Here is a 12,380-nt window from a genome sequence, read left to right as displayed (position 1 = left end):
CACAAAATAAATAGGTTTAGGGGAAAATACCTCAGGTAGCACTCCTACCAGTAGTTTTCCTTCTGATTGCTGCCATGCAACAAAGTTTGTCAGCTTTAATCTCTAACAAAAGCAATGAAGGGAAAAAAAAGAAAGATCCCCAGTAATTTCAAACAACATGTAATGATTAATACCTGTGAGATGTTACCACATCTGAAATTCAAAGAACAACAAATGGAATTCATTATCCTAATGTAAATAAGCAAGAGCTTAAAATTCTTAAGACAAATTTATGGCTGGCAGCACCACTAAAATGCTGAAGTTTGTCCTCATGGACTAAAACCTCAGAATGTTCTTGAGCTTCTGTGAAAGCCAGGGGGTTGGATGGACTGTGTACCCTTCAGAATGGCACAAAGTATGTTCACACGGAACCTAGCCAATGCTCATGATGATGATAGAAACCCTTCTAGGGCTTGACCAGCTGATCACAAATACCTTTAGAATGCTCTGTGTCTGGATGCAAGACAATGCGAACATAGTTAAGATCTCCAAAGTGCTGGAGGAGCTCCCCGAGTTCTTCTTCTTCTGAGTCAAATGACAGGTTTCTATGGAACACAACCAGGTCAAAAGAAAGGTCAGATACTAAGTGAGATCTTGCGTTCCAGAACAAGATACATGTAATTAGACCGGGGTGGTTCTCTTGTTCACAACCACCCTCCCTTGTTCAGAAATAGCACCAATATAACAGAGTGGCCCCCCTGGGGCAAAGCTTCTGGGATACAATTCTGTTCTTTGGTCCCAAATGACCTGACCCCCTCCCACCCTGTATCAAATTCTCTCACCAAGAAATTCGAAAAATTTTTTTGAGGTACCATGATTTGAACTCAGAACCAATGCTTGCTAGGTAGTCACTCTACCACTTGAGGCATGCCCCTGGTCCAGAATTTTATACTTAAAAAAACATATACAAAGACAAGAAGTTGTAGATGCAGACTCACTTCAACATAGCAGTGCCCCAGCTGAGAGAGACTTCTGAAATGCTGGAGATACTGTACATTGTGACCTAAGTGATAGTTACATGAATACAGAAATATGAAAAATTTCACTGAGCTGTATATAGAACATATGTTGTATGTTATACATTAATACATACATACATTCATACATACATAAATAAGGTAGTATTCTCAGAGAAAAAACCTATACAGTTTCCAGCAACGAAAGTCCCAGAACTATTCATATTTTCATTCCCTTCTCAAGGTCTACCTTTTGACAATTTTGATTCTATGAGCCATCCCCGTGTTCATCCAAGAAACCCTCTCTTCACTTAACATGGTCAAAATTAGTTTCTTTTACTACAATCAGAAGACTCATACCAGGCTAGTGAGAAAAGTTCTGTCTCTCTTTCTTTCAACCTCCTCCCTCTCTCTGTAAATTAGACATTTTCTCCATTGTGTTGCTATGAAATCCAGATTTCAATTTAAATTTTACAAAAGTCAGGACTTGGGGCAAGGCTCAATTGATAGATAGAGTGACTGCCTAGCAAGCATGAGGCCCTGAGTTCAAACCCCAGTACTGCCAAAAAAAAAATTTATAGAAGTCAGAGAGTCTTTCAAAAGAGCACAAAAGTAAGCATGGTAAAATTTACTAGCTATGCACCAAAAAAAAGAAAAGAAAACTACATGCTGAGCACAAGCTTCCCTAATCTGAATATCCCAAGCTTTCTGAGCACTAACACAATGCTTGAAAGGTTCCAGATTCTGGAGCATTTTGGATTTCAGATTTTTGGATTAGAATGCTCAACCAGTGAAGTCCATGCAAATGTTCCAAAAACTAACACTTCTTGTCCCAAGAATTTCAAATAAGAGATTTTCAACCTGTACCTACTTCTTTTGATGGAATTCAAAATGTTGCAAAGAGATTTTTGTTCCCCTAAATTTTAATATAGAGTAAATATTCCTCATTTCTCCTGCTATTCACATCCTTCCATGGGTAAGAAAAATAATGTCTAATAAACAACTACAATTTTACTTTTCTTATGCTCAATAAATAACGCTACACCCTTTTCTGTGCTCATTTAAGGTTAACACAGAAAGGCAAAGGAAATCTCCATAAAACCCAGAGAAGAACTTGTAAAATTCTTTGGTGGATCCTATCTGGAGTAACAGCTGAACATGAGGAAAAAAAAACCTACAAATGATTTTATTTCATGAACTAACCCAGATTTTTTTTAAAAAAGGTTTTCTGCAATAAGTCTCTAGCCACATTATTTCTTCTAATTTGCCTCACCATGTACATCCATCCCTTTCCTCCCTACTTCCGTCCTTTATTTTCCAAAGTTCTTTATTAACTAAAAGACTGTAACGAATAGTAGCCTTTTACTTCCTGTTGGAAAAAACCTCTAAGAATATAAAATTAGGACCGGAGGTGTGGCTCAAGTGGTAAAGTACCTGCTTTGTAAGCATGAAGCCGAGTTCGAATCCCAGTACCAAAAAAAAAATTATTTATAAGGAAGTTCCAAGTAATATAGTAAAACCAAACAAACATACAACACAGAAAGACATGCCGTTAAGTGAGAAAACAGGCTATAGTAGTCTGTATAGACCAAACTCATCTTTGTAATATTTATGATGTGGCCATGAATGTGGGTATTCTCTGCATACTTTTGTTCATGTACTTCCTTAATGAACAGTCTGGATGAGAGGATGAACTATATACCTCTAAAAGGAGACCCAAATGACCCTAGTGTACTAGAACTTAGGAAAAGAGAACACATGTTTGAGGAAGAATGAGCATATCCTGACCTACGAAAATGCTAATTTATCACAGTTGGTAAGGCTGAAACAGCAACAGCAACAAGCAATAAAACCTATCTCCACCCCTATACCCCCCAGTTTTCCAGGAAACAAATGGTATTTCTTACTCTATTCTAAACACTGCTTTAAAGGAGAAGTTAAGCATGAAAAGAGAAACCATTTGGGACAAGTGCTGTCACCCAGCATCCCCCTAAACAAAAGCCAGAATCAAGGTATTTTTTAACAGCTTAAGACTTGATTTCTTCCAAAAGATGCCACCCAGTTACAAAGAATGAAATCTAAAAAGGACAAGGCATCAGGACCCCTGCTACTACTTATCTTCAGCTTTATAGTTCAGATTCTTCTACATTTCTCATTGTTTGGTAAGTTCCTGGGATCAGATGTGCTAACAGTCTCATGGCATCTAACTTCTGGGCTAGGTAACAGAAATAGAGCCAGAAGAGACACAAGACAGAAAGGGAGGGAGGGAAAGAGGAAGGAGGAAAAGGAGAGGAGAACAGAGAGAGAGAGAAAGAGGAAAGGAAGAGAGCAGAACAGAAAGGAGAAAGGGGAGAGGGAAAGAGGAAGGGAGAAGGGAAGAGATGATAACCATGAAGGCAATGCAAACAGCAGTTCTCAAGGCAGAAGGCATACCTGATAAAAACAGTTTTCCCTTCATTCACATCAGAGGGTATTTTTCTCTTCTTTTTCTTTGAGACTTGTACATCTAAGTAAAAAGAAAAATAAACTGAAAAAGACTCATGCAAGCTATATGACAAAGGGCTAACTTCTTACATATACAAAGATCTTGTATAAAGGAATTTTAAAATGTTTTAAATGGACAAAGGATATATAACTAAACATACAAAAAGATGATCAAACTCATAATTTAAAAAAACCATAGCATAGGGGCTAGTGGTGTAACTCAGTGGTAGACGGCATACTCAGCAAGGCCCTGAGTTCAATCCCAGCACTAAGGTAAAAAAAAAAAACAAAACAACAAAAAAAAAAAACCACACAAGAAACTAAAAAGATTGATAGAATCCAATGTGGAAAAGGCATTCTGAAATACACTGTGACAGTGCTGACTTCCTCGAAACATAAAACATAGAACTTTTGAGAAGGAAACACACACATACTATATTTTGTGTGTGTGTGTGTGTGTGTATATATACGTGTTTTTGCTTATAAATGTGTTAAAATATTCTCTAAATATATAACATAATATTGGTTGTCTCTAGGGGCGTGCCCTAAGAGGCTGAGGATGTAGGTGTAAGGGAGACTCACTGCTTGAAGAATAAAAATTATGCTTGTATGTACACTGAAAACTTTTGGAAGATTACACAAGAAACAACAGTGGTTACCCTGAGAAACTGATGAGGAGGGGAGACAGGTGAGGAACTTTTACTTTCCTCATTAAATTCTTCTATACTGTATTTCTTTCTTCCCTCCCCTTCTATTCTGGATATAGGGTCTCATTTTGCCCAGGCTGGCCTGGACCATGATCCTTCTAGTTTACACTTCTGGCGTCACTGGGGTGACAGGTACACACTCCACGACTAGCTTTTTTCAGTCAAGATGGGTCTCACAGACTTTTTTTACCTGGACTGGCCCTAAAACTGCAATCTTCCCAATCTCCACCTCCTAGGTAGCATGGGATGACAGATGTGTACCACTGCATCCAACTATTGGTTAAGATGGGGTCTTTTTGCCAAGGCTGGCCTTGATCCTCCCAATCTCAACCTCCCAAATAGCTAGGTTTACAGGTGTGAGTCATTGAAACCAGTCTTGTACTGTATTAACTCAATTTTCTCTCATCATATATATCAGTTCTACAAGTTTTTTGGGTGAAAGAATGGTAAAAGGCAGATGAGCCTAGGTTGTGGAGTATAGGGTCTCTCTGTCTCTTCAGTGTAAAAGCTTTGATTCTAAGGTAACTATCATGCTATCCTCATAAGAAGAGTTTATTTCCTCCCCTTTCTGATATAGGCAAATTAAAACAAGACAGACTTACAGAAATAAAAGCAAAACAGATGAATAAAAATGTCCACACAAGACAAACCATAGAACTCCAGTTATTGGCCATTTCTCATTGTTAACAACCTGCCTTCCTGAGTAAACAAGTTTATTCTCAAGAAAGGTAGCAATAGGGATTGGTAGTAGTTTCACAAAGTTCTCCCAGAGGTCCTTACTATGAACTAAAATGTATCCAAACATTCATAGAACTGAAGCCCTAACTCCCAATGTGCCATATTCTGAAACAGAGACTTTGGGAAGATAATTAAAGTGAGATCAGAAGGGTGGAGCCCTAATCCGATAGGACTAGTGCCCTCATAAGACAAGGAAAAGAGACTAGAGTTCATTTATTTTATAGTGAAAATGATAGAGACGTTTATTAGGAAAGGAGTATACTTTCAATAGAATGAAAGTAGATTGTCTCTAAACTGAGAACAAGAATGACCCAGAGTTCGTTTTTCTGTATTTTCTCTCTCTCTCTCCCCTTCTCTGTCTCTCTCTCTCTTCTTACTACAGCATGAAGGGAAAAGCTATGGAGGACACAGTGAGAGAGCAGTAGTTTGCAAGCCAGGAAGAGAGCCTCCACAGGGACTGAATCAGTTGGCACCTTTATCTGGGACTTCTAAACTCCAGAACTGTGAGAAAATAAATTTCTTGCTTTTAAGCCACTCAGTCTGTGGCATTTTGTCATGGCAGCCTGAGTTGACTATACAGTTCTTTATCTCCATCTCAACTCAAAAAAGTTATTTAAAATCCTATTTGGTGTCAATATGCAATACATCCTGTTTATTCAGTTGTTCAATCAACTTGGATGATCATGAGAAAAATGTAGTGCCTCAGCATTAAGCTAGGTCTTAAATCCCCTAAGAAAGGGTCTTAATCCTCAAACACTACTCTGAACTCATTTTGGGTATTTTTTTTGGGGGTGGGGGAGGGTGGGACTGGGGTCCAAACTCATTTTTAAAATAAAGTAAACAACAGAGCAAGCAAAAAGAAAAATTAAAAAAACAAAAAAACTTCAGAAGAAACATAATCATTCACTGGACTTAATCAGTGAATTTTGATAGAACTTAAGGTTCTACTTAAAAAGAAGCCTGGACAGAACTAATTTACACTTCCCAGTAACTTATTTAAAATGTAAAGGCATTTGTGAAGATCCAAGCAAACCTTCATCTTCTTGCTCTTCAGTGCCGCTGTCACTCTGCACTAGTCCCTCTCCACCATCAATGCTGCTACTTTCCTCCAGGTCACTATCATCGTCAGAATGGTCCTCCTCACTGCTTTCTGTGGGGGCCGCACTCTTGACAGCTCTGTAATGGCACAGTTCAGATCTAAGGATCTAGGCTAGCAAGGGGCGTATTAAACTTCATTACACATGTCAATTCTTCAGTGAAGGGGGCAGGAGAGACGAGTATTTTGCTCTTAGGGGAAACCCTTATCTTCCCCTAGTGTCTCCGAACAGGCTGAGCAGCTTACCTCTTCTGAATCTGCACATGCTTGGTCACCTTTGATTCTTTATTCTCCTCTTCCTCTTCATCATCGTCATCATCATCACCTTCACCATCTTCCTCTTCTTCCATTCCTTTGGAACTGCCATTCCTTTTCACTGATTGCTGATGTCTAGGTTCATGAATCTTCTCACCTATGGGAGAAGATCAAACAAAGTTAGGAATTCATTTACTCTCCCAAACACAGTTACTTTAACAGCACTACCTAATAGTACAATTTCTAGTTTGTTTGGTTTTTCAAAATTCCCTATTTCTTTTTTTTACTATACCATCAGCTCTCTGTATCCACCAGGTCCACATCCTTGGATTCAGCCAAGCATAGATCAAAAATATTTTTTTTAAATATTGCATCTGTACTGAATATTTACAGGCTTCTTCCCTTGTCACTGTTTCCTAAACGATTTAATACAACTATTTACATAGCATTATATTGTATTGGGTATTATAAGTAATCTAGAGATGATTTAAAATATATGGAAGGATTGCGTAAGTTCCTCCATGTTATATAAGGAATTATCTGAAGATTTTGGTATCTGGGGGATGCGGGGGGTCCTGGAACCACTTTCTCATACATACACCAGGAGATGATTGTATATAATTAGAGAAAATATGAGGGAAAAAAGAAAAAACTGAAACAAACAAAACCCTCGTCACCCACATTCCTCTCCAGTTTGTCCCATTCATCAGGTCAACCTGAAGGCTAACCTGCCCGGGAAGGAGAGAAGCAGTGACTAAGCTCTGCAAACAGCCCACCACATGTGCACCACAGCCAGAATAATGCTCAGTGCTCAGTCCGGGGCCCAGTCATGAACTTCAATCTTAGTGACTTACATTCTCTGAGACCCTGCTGGCTCAAAGGCCAACTGTTTTCTGGTTGAGAGTAAAACTCAGTGGTAGAGTACTTTCCTAGCATGCACAAAGCCCTGGGTTCAATCCCTACAACTGGACAGGAAATAAAAAAGGCTAATTGTTTTCTAAATAAAACTCAAATTTTTTCTAAATAAAACTCAAATTTTAGCCAGCCACCAGTGGTCCATGATTATAATCCTAGTTAATTAGGAAAATAAAATAAGGAAGATGTGGTTCAAGGCCAGCCCAGGAAAATAGTTCGAAAAGCCCCATCTCCAAAATAACCACAGCAAAATGAACTGGAGGTGTAGCTCAAGCAGTAGAGAACCTGTTTTGCCAGTGCCTGCTTTGCAAATACAAAGCCCTGGGTTCAAACCCTGGTCCCACCAAAAAAAAAAAAAAAAAAAGTTTTTCTGATCTTAATATTTCATCATACCCCTATGAAAAGCTGAGAAAAGAGAGCAAGTAGAGAGAACAATAAACTCAGGCCCCTTTCACCCATGCCTATATCCTAGGATTGGATTCAGGCTCAAAAGATTGTTCTGAGGATCTTTTCTGGTTTGGGGACCAGATCGCCAGATAATCAAATATTAATTGACACATAATGCCTGTCGCCCTCCTCCCCTTTTGGTGATACTGGGGCTTGAAGTCAGGGCCTCACACTTGCTTGGCAGGTACTCTACCACTTAAGCCATGCTCTCCACCCTACTTTGCTTTATTTTTTGGGAAGGATCTCAGGTTTTTGCCTGGGGCCAGCCTCAGACTGTGATCCTTTTACCTACATCCTCCCATGTACCTGGGGTAACAGGCATGTGCCACCAAGCATAATTTATTGGTTGAGATGGGGTTTCACTAACTTTTTGCCTGGGCTGGCCTTGAACAGCAATCATCCTGATCTCTGCCTCTCAAGTAGCTGGGATGACAAATATGAGCACCTGTGCCCAGTCCCCTTGGTTCATTTCTATTCTAAGACCGTAGGAATTTATAGAGTTTTCCCTGAATGGTTTGTCTTGTCTTTTTGGCTACTCTTGTGATTTTGGTATTTCTAGTCCAATATTACCACCCACAAACAGGTTCTCTTACACTTTTAGCACAAATACAAGAGTTGTTTTCACCCTCTCACCAAGGACATACAACCCTCCTACTCAACACTACCACACCTTACCTGGGGCAGCAACAGACTGGGTATCTTTATATTTATCCTTTGCCACAGCCCAATCCACAGCCACGGTCCGCCCTGTGAAACAGAAAAGTAGCATCAGAAAGTCTTTCCTCCTTTCAACATCCCTACTTCCTATAAACAACTCCTACTCATCAAATATTGCAATGGAACCAGCAAAGACAAAGAAACGCAATTTCAGAGATTGCTGGTCCTTAAATAAAGCTCCCACTTGGGATGCAGAGGCAGGAGAATCACGAGTTGGGGGCCAATATGGGCAACAGAAAGAGACCCTGCTTCAAAACAAAAACAAAAAAGTTCACAGTAACTGACCATACTTTCTAATCCTTATCCATTTTAATAATTACCAGAAATTGTGCCTTTCTACATAGTCACCACACCTTAGATAAGATAAAATAAACAAAGGATTAGAACAGTGTTTCCAGTTACACTAGCAAGAAGCAAAACAAGCATTCTGGATTAATGGGTATCCTACTCAGAAGTTAGGAAGTCTCCAGACTAACCCCTATTTTAGCACAGTACCTGATAATACCAAGAGTAGCCATGGACCCTGAATAAGGTCACAAGAAGGAGGAACCTAGAAGCCAAGCTACATCTGCCAGTGATTATTTCCAGGACACTCATTAGGAATTTCAAAGGACACTCTTACCAAATAAAGGACAGAATCCTAGCACGAGTTCTTTCAAGTTTATCCCTAAGATCACGTACTAAAAATATTTCACTGAAACAGGGCTGGAGGCATGGCTCAAGTGGTATAGTGCCTGCCCAGCAAGCAAGAAGTCAGTCCTAAATTCAAACCCCAGTACTGCCAAAAGAAAAGATAAAAAAATTTTTTAAAAATCACCAAGAAACAGCTACTGTATTAAGCTATGAGTCTTTCCACAATATAAACAGCTTATGAACATACAGGAAAGTGGGTTACTGTGCTAATTCAACCAAATACTAGAAATACCTGGGTCACTGGGATGGGTGTAGAAAACTTACCTTTTATCTCTTTCATATTCATGCCTTTGAGAGCTTTCCCTGCTCCTAGGAGGTTTTTGAACTGAACAAAAGCGAAACCACGCATCTTTCCATCTGTATACAAATGTAGAAAAGTTAAGAGGCAGCGGGGGAGCCAAAAGAATACTAAAGAAGGAAATTACAGAAATTCAAGCTGGTAAGGTAGCTCAAATCCTGCCAAGCAGCCAAGAGGTCACTCTCCCAAAGCAATGGTCTATGTCCCCTTGCTCAGTGAACCCTTACTCATGCTTGGAGAGAGCAATAAATCAATACCAACAATAACTAATCTTCTAAAACTAAGTCTGTTCTAACTAAGAATACCACCAAAAGAATAGCACTATCATTTGGATTTTCATTTCCAGTACTGTGCCAGACACTTCATAAATATCATCATAAATATCATCCAGGGCTCACAAAGAGAATGACATGACGCCTGTATTTCTAGTTCAATAATATGCAAGAAGACATGTTAAATAATCAATCTAAGCCACACCAAATAAAGGTGTACTAGTACCTGGCTTCCTTGGGATATTTACTTCTAAGACAGCTCCAAATTGAGCAAATATTGTTTTCAAGTCATCTTCTGAGCACTAAAGCCAAAAACGAAGAAAGAAAATGAGAAATATCACAGAAAATACACATAAAACATCGACTACTAAGTTCATTCAATAGGAAGGAGTTTGAAATTTTTTATTTCTTTTTTACTTTCAAGACTAGGACATTGAACAGTTGTGAATACAGACCAAAAAGACAGATAAGGGCTTTTTCTGTTCTCCCTTTCTCAGTAGCAGCTTCCCCAAAGGGAAGGAATTTCACACTTAGTTCACCATCAGTTCTTGCTCATACAGGCCCATTTTCTCAATTTAACTGGCTAAGGTTCACTCCCAGGAGGAATTAAGCCCAATGATACCATCTTTGTGAGGAGTCCCACCAATGAGCATGCCTTGGCTCCAATAGCCTTAAGAACATGCAGTTAGTCCTCTGTCACTTACCTTAAAGCTAAGGTTCCGAATAATTAACCTGGCTTTTTTATCTGCCGCTTTGACTTTCTTCGGCTTCAGCTCCTTCTTTGGAGACTCTGAATTTTCTATGGAGACATGGAGTAAGTCTGTGCACTGACTTCTAGGTTACACATCACAAGGAAAAAGCTACTAGTAACAGATAGCATTTACCATAGGGTTAAGCATGTAATATCCAGCAACATCAGATTTTCCAGACTGAGATGGAAGCACAGGACTAAAATGAATACTAAAACACACCAGATGATTTTGGACACTGAAAAGAAACTTGAGGAGCTCTAAGTTCTAGAACACCCCCTTCCCTGTCACTCTGCCTTTTTCTCTCATTTTCAGAGTTCCTCCTCACCCTGGGAGAAAAATCTCTTCAATTACAAGAAATTCACCATTTTTTCTCTTTTCCTTGGACTTGTTCCTCAGTTTTTTCTTGGCAATGGTTACGTTGATCTTGCAACCTTCGAAGGTAGTGATCTCCTTGAGGGCCCTCTGAACATCTTCCAACATAGAGAAAGTGACATAGCCAAAGCCTCGACATGTCTTACTCCCTAGAACAAGAGGGAAAGGAATGGGATGAAAAGGACAGAGAATCATAAGCAAAGAGCACTGAACTTTTAAATCCTCAAACCTGCCAGGCATTGATGGCTCATGCCTATAATCCTAGCTACTCAGGAGGCAGAGATCAGGAGGATTGCAGTTCGAAGCCAGCTAGGGGAAAGAGTTTGAGAGACCCATTACAAAAATAGGGCTGGTGGAGTGGCTCAAGGTGAAGGCTCTGAGTTCAAATCTCAGTACCACAAAAAAAAAAATCCTCAAACCTAAGCTAGCAGATATCCCACCAAACTGTACTGTGATCAATTTACATAATGTTTCAGGGAGAAAAGAAACAAGGCTGACATCAGTGGCCCCCTTCCCACTTTGCTCAGAAACTGTTGGGCTTCCTCCTCCTAATTTGGTATCTTCCTATCAGTTCTTCTTCTTCCTCCTGCCCTGATATGGGGGATTCATGATATACACTAGGCTTCCAAAGAACTCAATACCAAATAGAACGGAAGGCTACCAGGGAAGGTAGAAAAGGCAAATATGATTAACTTTGAAAATCAAAATAATGCAGTCTCTCCTTAAAACCTATCAGCAATAAATGCCTGAGGCCCTGACAAAAGAACCTCAAATAATAAACATTGCTTCAGGAACCTGCAGATCTTAGTAGCATTATTACATGCCTCAGCTATTCACTATCAAATTAAAACTTTACAAAGCTGCTGTAAATCTCTGGCCTCATTTTATCTTTGGTACATTCCAAGGTAGATAAAATGAATAGTATAATCCCTTCTTTCCAAAGAATAACTTAGGATAAAGGAAAGTAGATGAATGTCATACAGGGTTTTAGTAGCTGAATTAACTCCTTCTTACCAGCCCCATGTTTTTCCATGGGACTCCACAGAAGAACATGACGATCAAGGATATAGATAAATACAAATATTACCGGAACCCACCTTGGTCTTTTTAGTATGCTTTTTTTGGTTTCGCATATTTTGATAGTAAAATTTTAAGTAATTTATTGCATGATAAAGGAACAAGACAGATCAAGAAATCTGTCTACTAACTGCAGAAGCAACAGAGCTCTGCTTTTCTTTCAAATACACTTGAAAGAGAAGTGCATGTAATGTAACACAAGATGCTAATCCACAAAAACTGGTCACTTGGCACCAGGATGGCATATTGTGACATGGAGATTGATTTCTTTTCTCCTGGAACGCTTTCTCACAAAAGCTTGCCCACTCACCTTTCAGAAAATAAGAACAAGAAAAATCAGGGCCCTTCTTGATCAGTACAACCAAAACTAAAGCAGCTCAAACGTGAAGGAGTTCAGTGCCAAAATAAAATCACATACTTACAACAACTCTGTGAAAGTATCCTATCTTAAAGAAACTAACTGGCATGCCACTACTTTTGGGAAAAACTTCATCCTATACCTCACCCACTCCTTCTAATACATCTCAGCTGTCTGGAAAGGAAAGTGCTTATTAAAAAAAAA

The 12,380-nt window shown here is 39.3% G+C and overlaps 1 protein-coding gene and 1 pseudogene across 4 annotated transcripts in view; one reads left to right on the top strand and one right to left on the bottom strand.

The window, feature by feature from the left end:
* Rbm28 (RNA binding motif protein 28) overlaps positions 1-12,380 on the bottom strand; it is a 57,327-nt gene that overhangs the window by 42,413 nt on the left and 2,534 nt on the right. For all 4 annotated transcript variants that reach the window (XR_012444570.1, XM_074063860.1, XM_074063852.1 and 1 more), the window contains exons 2-10: positions 10,732-10,890; positions 10,322-10,416; positions 9,844-9,919; positions 9,312-9,404; positions 8,313-8,384; positions 6,267-6,432; positions 5,958-6,100; positions 3,429-3,501; positions 475-584 (exon numbers count right to left, since the gene is read on the bottom strand). Coding sequence is in view for 3 of the 4 variants with exons in the window: in XM_074063860.1 (XP_073919961.1) it covers positions 475-584; positions 3,429-3,501; positions 5,958-6,100; positions 6,267-6,432; positions 8,313-8,384; positions 9,312-9,404; positions 9,844-9,919; positions 10,322-10,416; positions 10,732-10,890 (987 nt within the window). In the remaining variant the exon portion in view is untranslated. The remainder of the gene's footprint in view (positions 1-474; positions 585-3,428; positions 3,502-5,957; positions 6,101-6,266; positions 6,433-8,312; positions 8,385-9,311; positions 9,405-9,843; positions 9,920-10,321; positions 10,417-10,731; positions 10,891-12,380) is intronic.
* Positions 2,049-2,149, top strand: LOC141421174 (small nucleolar RNA SNORA26; annotated as a pseudogene).

This window comes from Castor canadensis, chromosome 2 (genome assembly GCF_047511655.1).
Source record: "Castor canadensis chromosome 2, mCasCan1.hap1v2, whole genome shotgun sequence".
NCBI lineage: Eukaryota > Metazoa > Chordata > Mammalia > Rodentia > Castoridae > Castor > Castor canadensis.
Note: the sequence above shows the minus strand (reverse complement) of the source record. Positions and strands in the feature narration are given on the sequence as shown.